This window comes from Arachis ipaensis, chromosome B1, assembly GCF_059453495.1.
Source record: "Arachis ipaensis isolate K30076 ecotype BB chromosome B1, ASM5945349v1, whole genome shotgun sequence".
In the NCBI taxonomy this organism is placed as follows: domain Eukaryota; kingdom Viridiplantae; phylum Streptophyta; class Magnoliopsida; order Fabales; family Fabaceae; genus Arachis; species Arachis ipaensis.
In genome coordinates this window covers 135784130-135807528 of record NC_142436.1, presented here as the reverse complement: position 1 = coordinate 135807528, position 23399 = coordinate 135784130, and the positions used below count along the sequence as shown (strand labels likewise).

General features: G+C 35.9%; 2 protein-coding genes across 3 annotated transcripts; one reads left to right on the top strand and one right to left on the bottom strand.

The window, feature by feature from the left end:
• The first annotated feature begins 4207 nt into the window (after positions 1 to 4207).
• On the top strand, positions 4208 to 6071 carry LOC107635235 (signal recognition particle 19 kDa protein). Its single transcript, XM_016338644.3, has 3 exons — positions 4208 to 4641; positions 4728 to 4827; positions 5751 to 6071. Exons 1-3 carry the CDS (start codon positions 4459 to 4461, stop codon positions 5885 to 5887), a joined length of 420 nt encoding a protein of 139 aa, XP_016194130.1. The 5' UTR covers positions 4208 to 4458; the 3' UTR covers positions 5888 to 6071.
• Positions 6072 to 6828: 757 nt separating this feature from the next.
• On the bottom strand, positions 6829 to 19223 carry POK1 (phragmoplast orienting kinesin 1). Of its 2 annotated transcripts, none has more exons than XR_015902468.1 (33): positions 18524 to 19223; positions 18284 to 18439; positions 17957 to 18040; positions 17738 to 17857; positions 17504 to 17617; positions 17324 to 17416; positions 17062 to 17222; positions 16916 to 16990; positions 16590 to 16677; positions 16427 to 16485; positions 16270 to 16333; positions 15734 to 15799; positions 15491 to 15652; positions 15267 to 15371; positions 14842 to 15077; positions 14677 to 14746; positions 14517 to 14570; positions 14371 to 14429; positions 13946 to 14012; positions 11678 to 13451; positions 11492 to 11565; positions 10124 to 11365; positions 9922 to 10029; positions 9619 to 9779; positions 9184 to 9271; positions 8999 to 9073; positions 8614 to 8853; positions 8300 to 8398; positions 8139 to 8213; positions 7998 to 8056; positions 7493 to 7754; positions 7298 to 7405; positions 6829 to 7218 (listed from the first exon to the last, which is right to left on the bottom strand). XR_015902468.1 is itself a non-coding variant. In XM_088501805.1 (33 exons), exons 1-33 carry the CDS (start codon positions 19043 to 19045, stop codon positions 7084 to 7086), a joined length of 6705 nt encoding a protein of 2234 aa, XP_088357931.1. In that variant the 5' UTR covers positions 19046 to 19223; the 3' UTR covers positions 6829 to 7083. The 2 variants fall into 2 exon arrangements, 1 of the variants encoding a protein (XP_088357931.1); XM_088501805.1 differs by having other exon boundaries at positions 7493 to 7604.
• Positions 19224 to 23399: the final 4176 nt, after the last annotated feature.

The window sequence follows — 23399 nt, the reverse complement described above, 5'->3', positions numbered from 1 at the left end:
CTAGAAATGATTCAAGGCGATATATGTGGACCTATTCATCCACCATGTAGATCTTTTAGATATTTTATGATCCTAATAGACGCATCTTCGAGATGGTCACATGTGTGCTTATTGTCTTCACGCAACCTGGCATTTGTGAGATTACTAGCTCAAATTATTCGATTAAAAGCACAATTTCCAGAAAAATTCAATCAAAGCAATTTGTCTTGATAATGCTGGTGAATTTATTTCCCAAGCTTTTGATGCTTATTGTATGACTAATGGAATAAGTGTTAAACATCCAGTAGCTTATGCTCACACACAAAATTGGTTAGCAGAATCACTTATTAAACGCCTCCAATTAATTGTTAGACCCTTACTTATGAGAACAAATCTCCCAACCTCAGTTTGGGGGCATGCTATTTTACATGCCGCAGCACTTATTCGTTTGAGGCCAACGAGTTACCATCAGTTATCTCCTATGCAATTAGCTTTTAGCCAACAGCCAAATGTTTCTCATTTAAAAATATTTGGGTGTGCGATATATGTTCCCATTGCACCACCTAATCGCACCAAAATGGGACCCCAAAGAAAATTGGGGATATATGTTAGATATGATTCTCCTTCTATAGTGAGGTATCTTGAGATACAAACTGGGGATGTATTTAAAGCCCGATGCGGATTGTCATTTTGATGAATCAAAATTTTCAACATTAGGGTGAGAGAATAAGCTTCCTGAAAAGGAACTTAATTGAAATGCATCATCGTTGATGCATTTAGATCCTCGATCAGGGTAATGTGAACTAGAAGTTCAAAAGATTATACATTTGCAAAGAATAGCAAATGAATTGCCTGATGCATTTTTCGATACAAAGAGGATAACCAAATCTTATATACCAGCGGAAAATACCCCAATTCGAATTGATCTCCCAGTCGGACAAATAGCCACTGAAGCAAATTCATGCCAGAAGTGTGGCAGACCTGTCGGTTCCAAAGACAAAAATCCTCGAAAAAGAAAAGAGGTAAATACTATTCCTGTTGAAAAAGACATACTAAAGACACCTGCAGTTGTCCAAAATTCTGATATAGTTTTAACGCCAGAAGACGTTCAGGTACCTGAAAATTGTGAAAATGACGAGATCTCGATAAATTATATCTTTACAGGAGAGAAATGGGACCAAAATAAGACAATTGTCAATGAAATATTTGCATATAATGTGGCATTAAATATCTTGCATAAAAGTAAGGATCTTGAACCAAGATCAATCGAAGAATGTCGACAAAAGAATGATTGGACAAAATGGAAAGAAGCCATGAAGGCTGAGATAGACTCACTTGCAAAATGGAAGTCTCTGGACTTGTTGTCCGTACACCAGAAGATGTAAAACTTGTTGGATACCAATGGGTATTTGTGAGAAAACAAAATGAGAAAAATGAAGTTGTACACTACAAAGCTCGACTTGTAGCACAAGGTTTTTCACAAAGACCCGGTATAGATTATGAAGAAACGTATTCCCCTGTAGTGGATGCGATAACATTGCGTTATTTAGTCAGTTTATCTGCATATCATAAACTGCATATGCATTTAATGGATGTGGTAACAACCTACTCATACGGCTCATTAGATCGGGATATCTATATGAAAGTCCCTGAAGGACTAAAGATGTCTAAACTATCCAATGAATATTCACATAGATTATACTCAGTTAAATTGCAAAGATCTTTATATGGTCTAAAGCAATCTGGATGAATGTGGTATAATCGTCTTACTGAGTATCTGGCAGAAAATGGATTCAAGAATGATGATATCTACCCATGTGTTTTCATAAAGAAAACTGCATCTGGATTTATTATAATTGCTGTGTACATTGATGATTTAAATATCATTGGAACTCCTGAAGATATTCCAACAATTATAAAAACTCTAAAAGAAGAGTTTGAGATAAAAGATCTTGGAATGACTAAATTTTGTCTTGGCCTGCAGATCAAGCATATAAAAAATGGGATCTTTATTCATCAAACAACATAACAGAGAAGATCTTGAAAAGATTTTATATGGATAAGTCACATCCCTTGAGTACCTCAATGACCGTAAGATCTTTGGATGTGGAAAAGGATCAATTCCGTCCTAAAGAAGAAAATGAAGATATCATTGGTCCTGAAGTACCATATCTTAGTGCAATTGGAGCACTAATGTATCTTGCTAATAATACACGACCCGATATATCATTTGCTGTGAAGTTACTAGCAAGGTATAGTTCCTCTCCAACCAGGAGACATTGGAGTGGAATCAAACAAATCTTTCGATATCTTCATGAAACAGTTTATATGAGATTGTTTTATCCCTATGGATCCAAGTCACTATTAGTTGGTTATGCATATGCTGGATACTTGTCTGATCCACATAAAGGGAGATCTCAAACAGGATACATATTCACATATGGTGGTACAACTATATCATGGAGGTCCACGAAACAGACAATTGCAGCAACATCCTCTAATCATGCTAAAATACTAGCGATTCATGAAGCAAGTCGCAAGTGTTTTTGGCTCAGAAGTTTGATCAATATATTCTATCATCATGTGGACTGATTGATCATAAGATAGCTCCAACTGTCCTGTTTGAAGATAATACAGCATGCATTGCTCAACTTAAAGGCGAATACATCAAAGGTGATAGAACAAAGCACATTTCTCCCAAATTCTTCTTCACTCATGATCTTCAAAATCAAGGGACAATTGATGTCTAACAGATCTGCTCAAGTGACAATCTGGCAGATTTATTCACAAAGTCACTCACAAAATCCTCTTTTGAAAGATTGGTGCATGAAATTGGGATGCGTCGATTTCGAGATATTAAATGATGTTGACAAGAGGGGGAGACTGTACTCTTTTTTCCTTGGTCAGATTTTTTTCCATTGGATTTTTCTTGACAAGGTTTTTAATGAAGCAGTCCCCATCACAAAGAATATTGTACTCTTTTTCCTTCACTAAAGTTTTTTCCCATTGGATTTTTCTTTAGTAAGATTTTAACAAGGCATAATCCTAAATGGGCATCCAAGGAGGAGTGTTGTGATAAGAATAGAATGAACGCCCATTTATCAATTGGGCGGCTAATCTTTTCCATGCAAAGAAATCACCTTTCAAGACAAATTAAAAGTTAATGAATGTTGAAGAAAACAAAGGCTTGTTACCTGTATAAATAGGTGAAGCCTCGTTTGAATTTACACACAGCAATAAAAATCTTCTCTCTCTTTTATATTACTAATACAATTCTCTCTCTTTCTTTATTTTACAAGTATTTTTGAATAGTCTTCTCTCTCACTCTTTACATATAATATTAGTAAATATATTAATCATCTTTATTATATTGAAATAATAATTGTAGTACTAGAGTCTTCTACTTATACTTCTTTATTTTATATTTATTTTACAACAACCCTAACATACGTGTAACTTGCCAAACCAATTTCTAACCAATTTTTACTTAACATTTCTTTTCTTGTTTTGAAGTCAAACAATTCTAACGCAAAATTGGCCAAGATAATCGCACAAGGACGAAATCGCATAAGATAGATCAAACTGGGACTCCTGCTGCTTGGTGATGAAAAATTCGTTCAAGAGACGATGCTATTGACTTGACGAGGCTGCTGACGGCGCTGCCCCGCACTGCACTGCCCTTGTGTGCTCTTGCGCTCCTGTTCTTGTATTCCAGAAGTTTTTGATTGTCTTTCTCAGCGCCTCCCTCTACAGGATCGCCTCCAATTCTTTTTTATTGTCGTAAACAACAGGTTTTTTTTTCTCTAGACCTAAATTATAAATATTACTATGTTTGGACTCAATGAAAACCCAATCCAATAAAATTTATCGTTTATCTAGGCATGGTAATTTTTTTCGACGGAGCAGGCATCTGCGAAAAATTACTTGCTGGCGAGGGATTTAGAAATAGAGAAAGTATAGGGAGTCAATGAAATATTTGTACAATATGTATAATGGAGATTTAAGAAAGTATTAGAGATATAACCATTAATGTTATCTTTTTTCATCAGCTGAAATTTTTGGAATGAATGATATCATAACATAGTATCAAAATTCTAGATCTAAAAGATCAAGAATTCAATTATACATATTGTACAAATATTTCATTAGCTCCCTAGTAGGACTCTGTAACAGATTGGAACGAGAACCCGTATAATAAAATCCCTGCCCCCGCAGAGACTCGAATAATGAATAATCCTATTATTTGAAATTACCAAAATATGCTTGTTATATGTATATTAGTTTCACTCAATGTAACCCGTTGCCATCCCTACATCTATCACAGTCTCTCATTCAATATTTTCTCTCTCTGCATACACAAGTTTCTCTCTCTAAGACATTCTTTTCAGGTTTCAACTGCTCATAGAAAATTCGAAGATTCGATTTTGGCTTCGTATCTGGTGGCGTTAACGTGTTAATTCGTTGTTTATTTTGTGAATAATGAACGTGGATGGTGAATTGCCGAATATAAAGAGATGGATAGTGTTGTACCCTGTTTACATAAATTCGAAGAAGACGATGGCAGAAGGAAGACGAATTGGACTCAGCAAAGCGTGCGAGAATCCCACGTGTGCTGAAATTGGCGATTGCTGCAGCTATCTGAAACTCCCTTTTGCAATTGAGGTATCTTCAAAAATTAAAAGGGTTTTATGAATATTTATTGCTATCAGATTTTTATTTGTGTATGGTAACTTTGTTGATGAACACAGATTGACAAGGCTTACCCGCGTGATTTCATGCAAAGAGGGAGAGTGAGGGTGTTACTGAAGAAGGAGGATGGCACTCTTTTTAATCCCACTATCTCATCCAGTAAGTTGTTCAATATAGTAATCAAATTTTTGTGGATACCCATTTTACTTTTATGTTTATGTAAAGTTGAATCATTGTAGTACTCTCATATTGTTTTTCTCTAACATCAATAGCTGTTGGGTGTTGGCTGAATCATGTGTGTCTTAGATGGTTCTTGATGTGTATGATAATGTCACTTGTAAAATTGAATTGTTTACTGTTGAATGTCCAATCCATGTGTTCCTTGACTTTTGTTATCTGTAAATAGTCATGGATTGGGTTGCAAACATCAATATGAAATTCCCTTAAATCAATTAGATTAAGTCTAGTGCAGGTGTTGTTTATAGGGTGGCATATTTTCGGGTCATGTTTATTGGTGACTGTGGAGCTAAAAGTTTGACAAGACTTAATTCATAAAATGTCATTTCCCTTTGTAGCATTGGCAGTATCCTAGTACTTTTGAATCTTGATGTATTTACTTGTTGCTAGCTTTGGAGTTGATGAGAATCAAGTCTCGATGTTGGATGGTCTTAGTTATTGATAGCAATTTATTCCAAATAACATTAATCACGACATGAGATCGTGGTAGATGTTTCTTATGCTGCTCCATGGTTTCAACGAGTGATAGGTTACTGCTATTAGTTTTCCCTCCTTCCCCTTTTCCATGGATGAGGGAAGGCTGCTTCACCGAGGCTGAAGTGCAGACTCCAGAGTAGGGCAAAATCCCTAGGTTTGTGTTGATATTTTTAAAATTTTGAGGCAATGGTATGATGGTGACTTCTTTATTTTATTTTATTTTTTTTTTAACGATATAGAGAAAGGGTGCTTAGTGTATTCTCGTAAGATGCCATATTAGAATGTTGAGAAAAACATTCTTATAGTTACTTCTCATTTGTTGCATGGATATAACAAATTATTGAAATTGGTTGTTATTTTTCTTGCAGGAAAGCAGCTAATGCTTCGTGTTGCAGAGATGGTACCCAAACATCATGGAAGGACAAAGAAGCAGGAGGTGGCTGCATCAACATCAAATGCAGGAGCTTCTAACAAATCTGGGAAAGGTGGAAAAAAGAGGAGATAATTTTCGGAAATATTCTCTTAATTACTGGATGTATTGTTGTAGGAGTAATTTGTCCTGATTGAGTTCAAGTTTTTACCACCTGAATGAGTGCTAATGTGCTTATGAACATTCACCAGACAATTTCAACAGTCGTGCACTTGATTATAGGACAACATTTTCTTCATATAATCTAGCATTGGTAAAACTCTTTTTCTCCCCTTCTGTCTAGGGAAGAATCACATTATGTTTATGCTTTACAACCAAGAAGCAGCTAACAGAACATGCATTTTATTTTTTCCATATCCCTTATAAAAGACACTTAATCGTATATTTGCATATCTGCAAAAGTATTTGACTAGATGATTTGCTGTCTTAAAAGTTTTATAAGCATAGCCATAAATATCTAATTGAATTGTCATTTGCATTTTGATGAACTCCAAACTCTATCTAGATAGTATCATAGTAGTACTGGTTAGGTTGGAATTGGAACTGTAACTGTGCACCCACCATATATCAATGTTGAATACAAAACTAACTTTTATTTGTAGTTTGTATTATGTTTCCTCAAAGTTTGTGAAGTTTACTAGTTGTTAAGTTTTGTTTTTTGAAGAACAAAATTGATTTCTTGATTTTTATGATTCCAAAACTTATCTTTTAATTAAATATTATGAACGCAGTTTTGAGAAGTTGCTTTGCTAGTGTCACAAGGGTTATCTTGAACAATAGATTTCTATTCTGGTTTCAGAAGTTCATATCAGATAAAGCAGTACAAGCATGTTTATGAAGAGTGTTGTCTTCTTCTGTTTAATTAAAATTATTTAAACATGATAAATTGGCGTGCATGAATTCAACAAATATACTATGAATAAACTGAATTACAAGCCTCTTCCCTTCTCACAACTTCCCAGTGTTCAAGACAATGACAACAACGTTGCTCTAATTTCTTGAACGCATACAAAATACAAAGCAAGTGAATATATGCACCTTTTCAAATAATTACAGATTTTTCCCCCCTCACTATTTGGCTGGGGAAGTGTTTACAAATGCCAATATTACACTTGTTCTATGCACTCACATTTTTATGCAACCAAATACACAAGGATATAAATGTACAAAATTGAAGGATTCAATTTTGGTTTGAATCAATTCAAAAGGCAGACCGGCATCTGTACAGTTGAAGTTAAATCCTGCAGCTTCAAACAAGAAAAATCTGGTTTTTAGCGGTGTGAATTACTACCAGCTGATTTACAATACCGAGCAAGTTCCTCATTAACTCGAGAAAGTCGTTCAGCTTGTGAAAATCTCCTATTGAGTCCATTGTTACTGGAATCCAAAGCACCCTTACCCTGTACCTGTAAACCACAAAATAAAAGGAACATGAGTAAGAAGAGGGGGTAAAAAGTACCAAGCAATGAAGGTTAGGCAGCATGCCTGAATTCTTGACGACTGAGAAACATGTTGGGTGTTTTGTTTCCCAATAAGTTTTTTCAGCATGTCATCCAATTCTGCAATCTTCCGCATGAGGTTGGTCTTATCCGTCTACAAGAAGAGGCAGTAAATACGGTTAACAAATTATTTTTAATTCTAGTGTGGACGTGTGTTGCTCACAATTGTGTCGTGTCATACCTTCAACATTTCATTCTGTGCAGAAAGCAACTGATCTCGCTCTTGAAGTTGCTGCACTGCAATTTGAGCAGCAATTACATCTGCCTCTTTAGTTTTGAGTTCCGATATGCAGCTGGGTGACAAATTTAGTAGTAAGAAAATTGGAAAACAAATTTGGTGCAACTTTAAGTTTATAAATTAGAGTTAAGTCCCAAAGTGGCCCTTGAAATTCACGACTTGCACTGAAATAGCCCTTAGATCCCAATTGTACTATTTTAGTCACCTAGATTTGAAAAATGCAGCATGTTAGTCCCACACTCTAAACCCTAAACGTGGTGTATTTCAGTAAACATTAAGGGAGAGTAGCAAGCCACCATTTATATGGAATTTTACAAAATAAAAAAGTTCCTATGCATGGTTGATCAGTAAACATTAAGGATAGAAGTTATATACAGGAAAATTAATAGATTCTACAGATATACAGGAAAATAACTTTGTTGACAGATGATTTTGCAAATGTACTAACCTTTCTCTTTCTTCAAGGAGATCATTAATCTGCAGCCTCAGGTTGAGGTTCTCTTTTTCCTAATGACAAATTGTGAAAACTAAGATAAACACGTGACTGAAGGGTGAAATATAGTTGGGTCATAATCTCAGCACTAGGTACCTTTGCAGAATATTCTTCTCTTTGATGATGAGCATCTTCTAACAATTTTACAATTTGATTTTGATCTATCAAATCCTAAAACATATCAGAAGCAAAATTGCAATGCAATCAGGAATTGCATCCAGGAAATCCCACAATATGAGAAAGAAGCTGAAACTTACAGCATAGTTGGTAATGTCCAGTTTGACACCTAGAAGGTCTCGAATGACATCATGAGTCATGCTTTCAACAGCAGCAAGCCTTGTTTGCAGCATGCAGACCTAATCCAATATAAAATTTTAATCCATTTTTTTAACTGTTAATTGTCATCACCACAGTTTAGTCTTTAAGAATCCATTTTAAAAGATATCCAGCCAAACAAAATGAAGATATTCATTTGTGTTTGGATGAATAACGGCATGATTCACATATTTTTTATCTTCTCTTGGATATATTAAACAAAAACCAAAGGACACTGACCAAAAAGGCTAAATACCTCCTTTAGCCGGCTAGCTGCAAGTGCTTCAAGTTCTTCCACACGAGACCTTGCTGCTGATAATTCTTGTTCTTTCTCCTGATGCATCTGATGAACAAGATTCGAAATACATCTGAATGGTGAGCTTGAGCCTCTTGTCCTTATTGAGCTTTTCTCCATTTTCTCTGATGTTGATACTATTGATGTTGAGTTTGAATTTTCTGCTTTCACTTCACGAAACATGGACTCAAGGCACTTGTACTGAACCCAGAAGGATTGGGAAGCAAAAGTGAAAGTGAGGTAAGAATTATAGAGATACTATGTTTTGAGTTATCCAGACAAAAATAGTATTAATCAAAATTCAACCGAGAAAAGTAGTTAAAAGAACATGAACTTCTGTATGCACCTTCTGTTGGTACTGCAACGCTTGAGCTTCAGCATGCAATACAAGTTCAGAGATGTACTCTTGATACTTTTTAATCTTCCAAATAAAGAAAAAAGTGAGACAACCAAACAAAGACAAAGGAAGGGTGTCATATAGTTTCATAGCTTTTTGGTGAAATGAAATTTCTTGGAATTTAAGGAGAATACCTCCTTATCTTGCTCTGCATTTTCATTTTCAAGAAACTTTATCCGATTTAGTGCCTCATGAAGTTCCAACATTTTAGTGGGTAGTTGCCTGCATTTGCATTTTTTGTATGATTAACGAAACGGAGAAGGGAAATCCAAAACCAATAACTGAAGCAAAAATGCCTATTCCAGCCAAGTAGGAAACAATACAAGAATAAATCAAAAGCCAATAATACATAGAAATTAATTGATCAACTTCCAGGGTGAATGTTTGTTGTAAGCATGATCTAATGTGACCTTACTCACCAAGAGTTTGACTTATCATGTAATCATTGTGGGACTCTTAGTAATGTGACAACATATGATTAGTTGAAAGCAAAAACAAGTTTACGTTTTATTGATCTAGATTAAAGAACAACAAAAATCAAAGAAATGATAGGACTTAGGAGTTCTAACCTAGATATCAGCTCATCAGGATTAACACTTTTGTTATCTGAATGTGCATGCCAAGGTACATTTTTAACTAACAATAATCTCTCTTTCAACGCTTGAAGTTCCATTTCTAGAGAATCATTGAGTAAACGATGTCTGCCCACCTCCTCATCCATATCATGCACCTGAGAGAAATAGGGTTTAGCCAGTAAAAAGTCAATAAGAAGACCAGTACAATTATCTCACTAGGCCACGCATGGATTTGGGTAACTTTGAATTACTTCCTTATAAATTTCCATGTATGAGTGAACCGGATATGCAACTAACCTTTTCCTCCAATACATTTATTGTACCCTCAAGCTCCTCAACAGAATGTTCCAGAATCTTGACTTCCTCTTCCTTTTGCTCAGCATAAAGCTTACATGACTCTGATTCCTACAAATGAGATTTCAATATTACATAAGGCAATTCCACTAATAGTAATAGCATTAGAAAGTATAAAGAACCAGCATGGTCAGCACATAGATACCTGACGAGCTTCCATAGCAATAGCTTCCTTTTCATCAGCCAATGAAGAAGCCATCTCAAGCTTATCATTCAAGATACAAACTTCTTCATGTAGTTGGTCTCTCTCCATTATCACCTTTGTTAATTCATTCTCAATGCTAGCAAACAAAGAAAGTGACTGATTCTCTAGTGAAGTGGTCAAATTAGCAATCTCTTTTTCCAAGCCCTTAATCACCTCTTTATGTTCGTCCACTTGCTCTTCAGCTTCAGATTTCTTTGCATAGAGTTCTCCCAATAGTTCCCTCAGCTCAGCATTTTGATCAGACAGTTTGTCAATTGATTCTTTAGCAAGACTAAGCTCATAATTTGACTTAGCTAAAGCCTTTTCTGTGTCAGCAAGAGAACCTTCCAGTTTTCTGTTTTGGACCAATATATCTTCTAGCTGACTTGTTTTTTGTCCTAGCTCATAACGAACTTGGCTTAGAGAAAATATTAACTTCTCAGTCTGGTCCTTTATATCCTTACTGTTTGACGCAGATTCCTGCAACAGCCTAAAGTCAAAAAGTAAACCCTCTAATAACTCTTGTTTCCTCTGTAACTCTTTTTTAAGAGCCATGTTCTCATTTATTATCTCAACATTGGGAAAACTTGGCTCGTCGGGTATATTCTTGATTAACAGATTTTGATCTCTTTTCCCTGTGAACTCATTACCTTGACGGGGTGAATGCAAATAGTTGTTTACACTAAATCTGGAAACTTTACTTATAAACTCTTTCACCAAGCAGTTGTACAGAACAAAAGATTCAAACCTTTCATCCACAACCTGAGGGCAAATATCTTCTAATGATGACCTCAGGCAATTCATAAAGTTTGACATCTCCTGTCCCATCAGAAGAATATCAGAGTACATTATCATGAGTTTCTTCTCAACATCAGTTTGAACTTGCAAGAAACACTGTTTTAGCATTGAAACCAAGTTTGACATCTCTAACAAAGAGATATGGATGTGATCCTGCAGTAATTGATTCTCTTCTTCTTTATGAAGCATTGAACAATTGAGTTTTTGAATCTCTTCTGCCAAGCTTGATCTCTCAATCATCAAACTTTCACCAACCTGCTTCCATGTAGCAGTCAACTGTTTTGAATCTTCAAGTGCTTTTGTCAAAGCATGCAGTGTAATATCTGCTTCCTTGACCGTTTCATGAACTTCCATAAATTTGGTTAAGAAGCAATCAGTGGGCTCAATGTTCCCAAAATTAAATACCTGAGTTATATTAAAGAACAGAGATAAATGTTTTTGTTTCCATCAAGACAAAACTTCAATAGTTGTTGAAACTCAAAAAGAGCAGTAGTTTCATACAGTTTCACCACCAAATGGAATGTTACATACCTCTGTCTTGTTCTCACAAGTTGCTCCATCATTCAGCCTCATCAAATGGAAAGATGAAGCCTCCTTCTTGAGATCTGTCATTTGTTATTACATGATTAGACTCTTCCGTTGCACTTGAGATGAAAAATTTGATTTGTAGAAGTTATAATGCATATGGATGGGAAAATGGGGGTAATAATGAAATACCTTTAGGGTAAGCACATGATCCATCATCCAATTCTCTAAGGAGTGCAGACAGACAGAAATAGAGTCTACGGAAACTATCATGTGTTGCATCTAATTCTTTACTTAGAGAGGACACTGCTGCACCACAATGGATTGGCCTTTTCACAAGTTTGCTTATAGTTGATGATTTATCATCAGATTGAGTTACAATGCCTCCCTCAGATTTCACACGCACCATCTGTTCAGCTACTTTTCCAGGAGAATAAAAATCATAGGTATATGTTGACCCATCTGACTTGCTTGTGGAAGCAATGCTGTCGCATTCAGCTGACAACTCAGAGACTGAAGAGCTATCAGCACTCAATTCATCAGCATCTACAAGATCTTCATCTGCCAGTAAAAACCTAGACACATCTTCTGTTCTAATACATTTTTGTATAATATGCAATCTTTTATTCATATCTACACATTGGTCTTGTATCTGATGAAGAGTGTGATGATGATCAGTAAACGCCTGAAAAATGTTTGCATTTGCAGTTTGCGAGTCAACTGTATTACACTGGAAACTTCTTCGATGCATCTTCAGATCCCTTACTTCTTTCCTGATGTCCTGAGTATCTTTAACCAACTCCTGAATTACCTCCCTGTAAGCAGAAGAAAGATCTAAGACACCAGTTTGGAAGGCTACTGTATCTGTTTCTGAATTGGTAAAAAATGCTCTTAGAGCATTCTCCATCTCCAGTACTTCAAACTTTGCTGACTCAACTTGAGCTATTAGGTAATTTAGTATAATTACAACATCCTTATTCTCAGAAATAGTACAACTGCCTACTCCTGTAAGCACATGTAGTTCAGGGATGGAAATATCTCTTCCAACATCATTGACAGGACCTACATTACAACTATCGGTAAGCCATTTGGCTACAAGGAGTACGGCATCAGCTCGTTTAGTTTCTTTACAAAGTTGATTGTTTTTACACTTTATTTCATTTTCCAGCATCCATACCATATTGGCCTTCTCAGTCAACATCTCTCTTAACTGAATTACCTCTTCGGTGCCTTCTACGCTGTCTTGTTGACATTCACTTAAGGCTATAGTAGCTTCCTTTAAGGAACTTAATTTCAACTCCATGTCCAACACCACTTTTTGTGCCTCTTCCAAACTACTTTGTAGCTGCAGAATTGTTTCTTCCTTCTCAAGATAATTTTTTACAGCCAGATCAATATGTTCACTAATCCTAGCATTGACCTGAGGAAATGAACAAGAAATACTTTTCACTTGTCCACAGGCATCTTTAAGAGACCTGGAGCCATCTAAAAGAAACGTTGTCAGTTCAAAGATTGCTTTCTCCCACTCCAAAGACAGTGTTCTAATTTTTTCTTCTTTCGCCGCAACCATATTTCTTAGCTCTGTATTTTCTTGAGCCATGGAGCATAACCTTTTGTCCAACTCCAACTGAAGATTAGAAACCTCTTCCTGCAAATGAAGAATTGTTTGGGTTGTCTCCATCTCAACCTCTTGACAGACTATTTCAGTCTCCTGTTTCTGAGATAACTGTAATGCACATTTCTCTTTATATTGCTCATTAAGCAACTTAACATCCTCAAGATCCTTACACATTTTTTGCAATTTAGTTTTCATCTCTTTGCTGCTGTTTACTTTATTACTTTTAGCAAACATTAATGAGACACCCAAAGCATCTCTTTCTGATATATTTGATGTCGCACAATCGACTCCCCATGCGGAGGCTGGCATCTCATCTCCAGAATCACTTCTCATGGACATTGTTTCAACCTGCATGATTAAGTTGATTATGAAACAAGGAAGCATACACGTGTAATTTGCTAAAAAGAAGAGCATAAGAGCACCATAATCTGTCAAGAAAAGTCTATATGTGGAATGTCTATATTTGGAAACACATGTTTAACTTTTTGATCAAGAAATGTTTGCTTTGCTTCTAAACTTCAGTTTCAACTGTAAAATGTGTTACATCTTTTGGTCATATTGAAAATCCAATACATTCTGCAACAGATCTTATGAGTAGGACATTCACTTATGGAGATGAAGTTATATCAAAAAGATACTGCTATAAGGCAAAAAAGGCTACATAGATTAAAAACTAAAAATGATCTCAACAATGAACATTTATCTATCCTTAAATATTTAATCAGGATGCTCAAATAAAAAAAAATTCAGAACCAGCAGCCATAGAATGTGATTTAATATGACCAAACAATGTTTAGCAATATCATCACAAAAATTGTCATCATTTCATAGGAAATACTTACAGAATCAGTTTTTAATTGATTACAGCTCCAATACTTTCCAAGTTCAGTTTGTAATTTATCTACATCCCTGCAATATAAATAATAAAGAAGAGAAAATGAGGAAACTTCTCAGCATTCTACTGTAACTTAGTGTTTGAGCCCAGTGTAGTAGTATCACTACTAACTGTAATCTCAAATAGAAAGAGATTTGGCAATAATCCAAACAAATTTATGATCTAATAATCCAAACAATCATTTGACAAGTTTTCCACAATAAATGCATTGTTATACTCCACAAGATATTTGGCAATAATAATAACTTAATAAATATATCATCAAATAATGCATCATATAGCTGCAGCTTAAGCATGCTTGTACAAATTGCTGAGTTTCATATCAAGTTTCATATGAATGAAAAGAATATATATATATATATAACTGCCTACCTAAGCAACTTGGAATTCATGTTCCAGCAATAATCTACCTCTTGTTCAATATCAGTGTCCTGAAAATCAAAGAACATCATGACACGTGAAAACAGGAAGTCTCAAGTAGCAGAACAAATATTGCATTAATCATTAAATGTGTTGACCTGATTTTCATTATTGATGAAAAACATAGTTTGTTCTTGATTTGCAATAAGGAGCTGCAAATGAAAAGCATAATAGCAAATATTCATTTATAAGCTGGAGAACATGAAGTTGAGTTTGATATTTCCAGGAGCTAGAACAAACTATGGGGTCCAGCCAGACCTGATCACGCAATTCAGAGAGTTCAGCCAGCAATCTTTCTCTCTCTCCATGCTCATAGAAGCTTTTAAATCTGGCAATAAAGAACAGAGGCAATGATGCATAATGAGCCACTGAAAAGAATGAAGATTTTGGCATGTAAATATATGAAGTATCCATTGGACTTACTGTTGGAGTTGTTGGAGAAGTCTGTCATTTTCCAAAGCAAGTCGACTTGCTTCTGTGTTTCTATCAACACTCTCTTGAAGCAACTGGATCCTCTCCTTTAAGGCCTTGTTTTCCTCTATGAGATATTTCTCAGCTGACAGTTTATCATCTACCAGTAGTTCAAGGTTTTTAATCTTCTCCTCACAATGCCTCAGCATTACTAAACTCTGCCGGGCGTCCTCTTCCCTTTGTCGAGCCTGCACGAAAAAGGCTTATGATTATTTCCAAGCCCATGATATAAAAAATATTGTCATTCTTATGCTTATCCATAGAGCCAGCCTAAAACCTTTTTAAGTATACATATTTATAAAAATAATTATTGCAAGACTTACAAAACAAAAAAGAGTAAACCTGAAGGCTAAAATTCCTGTAAAAATTGTACTTACCAAGGAGTTCAAGCATTCAATTTCAGCCTTTAAATTCTGGACTGCAGCTTCTGCGTTTTTTTCTCTCCTCAAGGCTCCAACCAAAGCAGCTTTCATGCTTTTAATCTGCCAGATATTACATCTCTAACTTTACACGACTGATTATTATTCGATAAAACCTGATACTCTTACACAGTACAACCCATAAATACAAAACTAGCACAAATAGTTGCCATGAAATGTACCTCTTTGTTTGAAAGAAGCATCTTCTGGCCAGCTGTCGCACATTTTCCCAAAGAATCATATCCTTCTGAACTTTCACTCAGACTGCAGCTTTTGGAATTTGGCTCCAAATTTGATAGTGGAGTTTGAAAGTTTTTATTTTTCATCAGAAGGGACAATTGACTCTGTTCCAGTTAAGTTTTCAGTTAAGTCAGCTCTATGATAGAGTATAATGACCTCAGATTTTGAAACTCTTAACAAGATACCTTCAACTGCTGAATTTGCCACTGCAATGCATTTATGTCACCAGAAGCATCTTCGTTCACTTTTGCCTTATTTATGAAAGAGCGAGAAAATCAATCAATTCATAATTTATCTCTCAATGTAGTTAATGCTTCATAAAATTGCGGACAAGCATAATAGTATTGTGGTTAATTTAGTATAAGTTTGGAGTTAGTTGCGGTATTTTGTGGCTGAATCGACATTCGACAGTACTAAACAATCTTCCAATTAACCATAGTCATAAGCTATACATGATTAACCAAAACGTAATTAATCAGAGATCAAGCATGTAGTGTGATTACTGTAATAACAGTCAAGTATCATGATATCTCAGTAAAGCAGATTTTAATTTTTAGACTGTGGTTGATGTGATAAAATCATAATACTCAATTATCATCAAATCAAACATAAGATATGCATAATCAACCAGCCTGATTAACCAGGTTTCTAAGTGATGAGTAAAAATATGGTGCGAGGATATTATAGTTTAAAAACATAATGCATTTAAATAGATAAGTACATTGTTTTGAATGAGCTTGGCTCGCTGGGCAAACTTCAGAGTACTTAGCGTTTCATGAGCAGAGCTGCATGGGAACCAAAAGCAATATTAAGGATATTCAGAAACAAAAGATATGGAAAAGACCATCATTTAATTTCAAGTACAAGTTTACACAAACCAAATGGATGGGCTGACATTTGCAATGATCATTGTTTTTGAGTTCCCACCTAAAGAATCCTGCGTATAAGGTCTTGGAGAGTCATCATACTCAGTCAAGAGAACAATGTATTACATTGTAGGTACCATAACCAAAACTAACTTTGTAGCTTCATGTATCTAACCTGAAGAAGAAATGTAAGCCTTGAATCTCTGTAGGGGACATGTCTTGGCTTCCCATGTGCTAAGTCCACCAAAGACATTATGACCAACCTAACCATATGGAAGAATAAAATGATACAGGTAGGCTGAACATAAAGCTCTCCAAATAATTAATAAAAAGTATTTCTTTCCTATTTAAGAATAAAAAGTAATAGTTTTAATTTTTAATTTTTAATTCTATAAGAAATTCCAATCATTTGATCACACCACATTCTATTGGTACTCTTAAACTGCAATAATATCTGCAAGAAAAACGTGATAAGCTGGATGTAGGTGTAAATATAGTTACCCAAGAGTTGACAAGGATTTGTTTATATTTGCAGCTTCTTTCAAACGTTCACTATCTGCTCCTGAGCTTTTCTGCCTATAATAATGTGCAAATTAATCAAGGTTTAGAGCAACGGTATCTGTTGCAATTGTAGAACTTGTAGTTACCTTTCAGAACCAGCCAGATCTACTAAATTTAACCTTGCAAACCTAAAGTGCATCATAGAATCTTTCTCCCATCTGCTTTCAATAATGCAAGTGAAAACACTGTGAGACCTACTGCTCTCACAATTCATACGAGTTGTAGCCACTTTTCTGCTTGCAGCACCCTTTGTTGGGGAACAAGAGCATGTAAAACAAGATAAAAAGCATCAGTATACAATATTAAGGCAAACTCTAATTACATACATATTTGACAGCAAAGCCTCACCTGTATCAAGAGACGGAGAACATCATTAACAGTTTCAACACTATGTTCAGTAAGGTTTTCTACATATACACCCTTCTTCATATCTTCTCTGAGCTACAGAGAGAATAGAGTTACAAACGCTGTTAATCAAAGCATAGAATACAAATTAAAACAGATTGTATGCATGAAATTGTGGATAACCTGCAGATTAGTTGAGGAAGGCTCCAAAAGATCTGTTATTTGCTCATTGTATATCTCCAAGAAGGAACACTTGCAACTGTACTTCATCTTATATTCCCTCATGCTCTCTTCTTCCTACACTTAACATATTTCCCTTAAGAACTCCAACCAAATAAAGGACCAAAACAGAGAAACCACATTAAACTGACTTGAATAATTTATCATAAGGAATGACAGGAATTCAAAATATCACACCGCTTTGATCCTTGTAAATAAATAATCAAAAACTCTTGGTGTTATCCCACTATCATCGGTAAGATTCCCGTCTGTTTCTTTAATCTCACCCATCATGGTATATGTCTTGCCACTACCTGTCTGCAGAAATTCAGACTAACACTTCAGCACCAACCACATAGATATATAACAGCTTGTTGCGAAATAGTGAAATACAAGACAAGTCCCCATTAATCATACCTGACCATAGGCAAAGATACAACTGTTGTAACCAGACAAGCAATTCTCCACCATTGACACTCCTGCAACTCTAAAAAGGTTTTCCTGCACCAAGTCAAATGAAACCATTTCAACATACCCCCTTTCAGAAAACTCTTATTTCAAAATCAATAAATCGACGTTCAACTAGAACTCATCAAGCGCAACCACTGAAACCTGAAGCCAACTCCAAACACCAAAGTAACATAAATTTTCAAGATATGCTAAACAAACTCTTCAACATTGTAATTTGCATTAGTATATATCCAAACAAAAAGAACAAAAATAACATCCAAATTTAAGCCGCACCTGGGATAAAGTCTCACACCCTACATGATCGAAGGTGAATCTGGTCTCCGGGTGACCAAGCCACACCAAAGTTTGCGCACTTTCCTGCTTCAAGCACCTTCCATGTCCTTGCACAATCTTCTCCGCAGCACTCAACGGTCGAATTCTTATCAGAACCTGAAAAAAACGCAACCCCCAAATTCAGACACAAAAAACAGTGAAACACCAATTTCATCAACTCCAACAACAAAATCCAATTACCTGCACATTATGATCCATCCAAAATGAAGGATCATCTTTGAGCTCAAAATGCGGAACTTCAGTACACAATTCGGTAACATTGGCAGCTGAGATCCCTCTCATCAACGCACACGAACTCACTCCTCTTCCTTTGCTTCCTCCACCAAGCGAAACCCTCGAGCTTGAAGCATTCCTTGCTGGCGTGCTCTGCGCAGAGTTCGGCTCCGAATTCGACTTCCCGAGCCGAGCCGAAGCCCTTGTCGTCCCGGAGCTGAGGCAGACGCTGCTCCAGTTCCCGAACCTCTCAGAGTAACGCCGACCCAGCCGAATAGCTTCGGCTTTGGAGAGTGAATCAGCTTCGGGGTCCTGAGCTTCCTTCTCGTACTGAGAAGGGTCAGGTATCGAATTCAAAGGGGTACGAGGAGGTGGATAGTTGATTGGGTTCTGCAACTGCGAGGATGATTCAAATTCGTTCTCGTTTGGTTCCGCTTGGGGGTTCCTTCGAAGGAAGGTCCTAGAAGAAGCCGAGGTATCTTTAAACATTCCGGTGGTTTGTTCAGTGAGATAGGCTTTTAGTTCATGGAGATTGAAGAAGAAGAAGGTTTGGTTTGAAGATGTGAGATTTTGAAGGTTAGATCATAAAAGAGAGTGTGATCGTGTCAGAAGAAGAAGGCGATGCGTCAGTCAAATCACGTTGGAGTAGCCGAGTAGGGAAGGAAATGGAATAGGATATTGGCCCGCTCAAATTCAAATTCAACTTTGTTGAATTTGTGGAGATGCCCTTTGATTATTCGTTATTTGCTGGAGTTGACCCCTATACTGGTTTTAAATTTCAAACCTCTTTTGGAGGTGGAACTGGAGGGCAACGTTAACTAATGATGTGGGACAAGGTTAGTTGACCTCTCGCTGTAAACAAGAGCTTTTTTATTAATTTAAGGTTATTTAATTCTTACACTTCTTCAATAATAAAATTTTATTGGTCACTCATTCAAAAAATATTATTCACCTATTTTCATATTTAAAAAAAAAAACTTGTTGTCAATGATGCACAGTGATAAATTAATATATTTGGATTTAATTGTGTTTAAAATACACTAAATTCTTAACCAATCTAAAAATTAACTGTTATTAAAATAAAACGAAAGAAATTGTAGATTGTGGTTAAATTATAGTAGCAGGATTCAAATAAGAAAGTGTGCTACTCTATTTATTACATGTGATCATTATGTTCAGGATAACAAAGTGGCCGAGTAGCAAATAACATGAAAGCAATAATAACTGATCAAGTTATGGGCGTCATTTTAAACCCGTAAGCCGTAGTAACATGACTTGGAAGAGGTCCTGTGTAATGGTGGAATTGGGTTAATTTAAATCACTGGGTAAAATTCAAAAGACTAGCAATATACAAACCTGCTTTTATTTATGGTGGAGAAAATGGCAAAAATATCTTTTTATGAAGATGCTTTGGTTAAAAGTGTGGTTTATTTATTTAGCCACACTTTAAACAAAAACAACACTTTTATAAATATTAAAATCTAACCATACAATCCATCATCCAAGAGTAAAAAAGAAATATATTCACATGAAGACAATTATAAAATCTTCATTGTAGTATCCACCTTTATTTATATGAGTGGATTGGTGGTTTAGTAGGGATTTTTTTTTTTTTAGTAAATAGACAAAAATATATATGAAAAAATTTTTGGATCACAAAAATATACATGAAAGAATTAAAATTTTAATATAACATTAAAAACAGTTAATGATGGACAAAACTAATTTATCGCTAAAGGAATTCTATTTTCATTTAGTTTAATATATATTTGGCCAAGAAAATAATAACTTGACACTATTATTATTTTAGACAATTAAGGTGGAAATTAACAAATTAAAAAAATATGTGTTAGAAACAAGAGACCAAATTAAAGAAAGTGTTTTGTGTATTATTTAGTCTGAAAAAAAATACAGTGTACAAAGGGTATATATAGTTGCTAGAGGAACCAAAGTAATAAAGGTATAGAATCCTACAATTAATATACAGATATGCTATATAAATACAAATGATACTAATTGATCTGATTCGATTCTAATTATTCTCTTAACATCCCTCCTCACAAGTGGGAGCTAAGGATACCATATTGAGTTTGGATAACAGAGTCCGGAAATGAGTCGGATGATGAGCTTTTGTGAAGATATCTGCAGTCTGATCCAGTGTTCCAACAGCGATGAGACGAATAGCATCAATAAGGATACGTTGCCGAACAAAGTGACAATCAATCTCAATGTGTTTGGTGCGTTCATGAAACACATCATTACGGGCAATCTGAATAGCACTGCGGTTGTCACAAAAAACATCAGTTGGGGATGATTGAGAAGCACCCAAGTCTGCGAGAAGCCAACGAATCGAGATAACTTCAGCAGTGGTGTCAGCAAGGGCACGATATTCAGCTTCGGTACTTGATCGAGTAGTGAACAAGGTTGCGAGAACCGAACCGGTCATTGAACCGGTCAAGTTACTGGTTCAATGGTTCAATGGTCCAACCGTGGTTGAACCGTAGTCGAACCGGTTTCATTAAATATAAAATAAAATTATTAAAAGTATAATATAAATCTTTTAAAATTTAAATTCAATCATTCATATGATAATAAAATTTAAAATTTCATAACCTCTCCACTAACTAAACTATATCTCATCTCATCATTAAAATTCTACATTCAAATTCAAAAATCACAATTTATAACTAAAAGAAATCATGGCATAAATAGTTAAATACTATATCCATATTCAATCAACAATCACCAACAATCAATAATAATACCAATAATTACTTAACTAGACAAAACTCACTCAATTAATGTCAAATTATTAATTAGAAATAGCTATGAACCAATCTCAGCAGCAACATTTTTTCAAGATGTGCAAAACAAACTATCCTCTGCCCCTTAAAACCAAACTTCATGTTTCAGCCATTACAACAATTACAGTAAAATAAAACCTCAGCCATTACAGCAATTACAGCAAAATTCAGAATTACAGCAATTCAAAATCCAAAATTATATCAATTCTGTTCAGCATTATAAAATTATACCAAAATTTAATTCAGAATTCAAAATCCAGGATCTGAAATTATATCAAAATTAGGAGGATTATTAGAAGAATACATTACAGAATATAGAATTCCATAATGTGATCACTAGTTTTCAGCCATTAACAGAAAATAAATTCAAAAGAAAAATTCAAGTGAAACAGAAAATAATGTTAGAATTACTTTCAATAGAAGGGTATGTGCCAAATATTTGGCACATCATGGAGACAGAAGTAATGTTCTGAAAAAACGGTTTTGAAATTCTATTCAGTATTTAGTATTACAGCAATTCTGTAGCAGAATTAACAGAATAAAAAAATTAATTGAAAAACTAAAGAACTCTGCAGCAACTCCAGCAAGCCAGTGATTCATATAATTAATAGAATAAAAAATATTAATTGAAAAACTGAAGAACTCTGTAGCAACTCCAGCAAGCCAGCGATTCATATCATTATGAGTTTATCAAAAAAAATAATTAAAAAACTAAGAAACTCACTGAGGCAGAGAAAGTAGAGACAACCTAAAGTGGCATAGAGATGCTCGGCAGGACAGAGGCGGGTGACGACAGAAGCTATGCCCCGACCTTCCGACGACGAGGGCGACAGAAGCTTCAAACGGACCACCCGATGACGACGATAGCGACAGAAGCTTCGAGTGGTGATGGTGGCAACGACTGGTGGCCGCTGCCGGTGCCGATAGTAGTAAGGACGGTGGAGTGGAGGCGTTCCTGCTGTCTTCAGCCTTCAGCTCATTGAGGAAATTAGGGTTGGAAGGGGAGAGAGAGGCGTTAGGCTCGAAGGGATTGGGTGGGTGTGGGTTATGGGCCTTTTGAACGTTGTTTTTTTTTTAACCGTAAAAAACGACGCCGTTTTCTATAAGGGTGGCAAAACCGGACTTCTGAAAAACCCGTCCGGTTCGTCCGGTTCACCGGTTAACCACCGGTTTGACCAGTTTTTTGCAGAACGGTTTCAGGCATCAACCGGACCGACCAGATGACCGGTTCCCGGTTAATCCGGTTGAACCGGCCGGTCTGGTCCGGTTTTCAGAACATTGGCAGTGAATGTTTGCTTCTTAGCTCGCCAAGAAATGAAAGAGTCACCAAGAAACAAACAATAACCAGTAGTGGAACGACGATTAGTAGGATCACCAGCCCAATCAACATCTGAGTATGCCTGAGGGGATAAAGAAGAATGGGCAGAAAAATAAAGGCCATGGAATAGGGTACCTTTGATGTAGCGAAGAATGCGAAAAACTGCCGCATAGTGAGTAGTACGAGGAGCTGACAAGAATTGGCTAAAAATATGAACCGGATAGGTGATGTCTGGTCGGGTGACAGTTAAGTAGACGAGTCCGCTAACTAGCTGTCGATAAAGAGTATGATTATCCAGAACAGTGCCATCCATAGGAGTAAATCGAATATTAGGCTCGAGAGGAGTAGGTTCAGTGCGACTATCTGTAATTCCAGCTCAAGCAAGGAGATCTGAAGCATATTTAGCCTGAGAGAGATAGATGCCATCATCGGTGGATATGACTTCTAGACCAAGAAAGTAGCTGAGAGAACCAAGATCTTTCATCTCAAAAGTACACTGAAGGGATCCCTTGAGATCAGAGATACCATCAATATCATCTCCAGTAATGATCATGTCATCAACATACAGAAGTAGAAGAACAACTCCACGTTCGCTTTTACGAATGAAGAGAGCATTCTCATGAGGGCTACAACTGAAACCAAGATTGCATATGGTAGTGCTGAACTTGTCAAACCATTCACGAGGAGCTTGCTTAAGTCCATAAAGTGCCTTGCGAAGGAG

Bases quoted from the DNA above. Each gene is read 5' to 3' on its own strand.
- LOC107635235 (XM_016338644.3), top strand. From the start codon at position 4,459: ATGAACGTGGATGGTGAATTGCCGAATATAAAGAGATGGATAGTGTTG. The intron at 4,642-4,727 runs GTATCTTCAAAA...TGATGAACACAG, and splicing joins AACTCCCTTTTGCAATTGAG to ATTGACAAGGCTTACCCGCG. The intron at 4,828-5,750 runs GTAAGTTGTTCA...TTTTTCTTGCAG, and splicing joins TAATCCCACTATCTCATCCA to GAAAGCAGCTAATGCTTCGT.
- POK1 (XM_088501805.1), bottom strand. From the start codon at position 19,045: ATGTTTAAAGATACCTCGGCTTCTTCTAGGACCTTCCTTCGAAGGAAC. The intron at 16,486-16,589 runs GTTAGATACATG...CCTTATACGCAG, and splicing joins GGCTTACATTTCTTCTTCAG to GATTCTTTAGGTGGGAACTC. The intron at 9,780-9,921 runs GTTAGTTGCATA...TATTTCTCTCAG, and splicing joins TAAATGTATTGGAGGAAAAG to GTGCATGATATGGATGAGGA.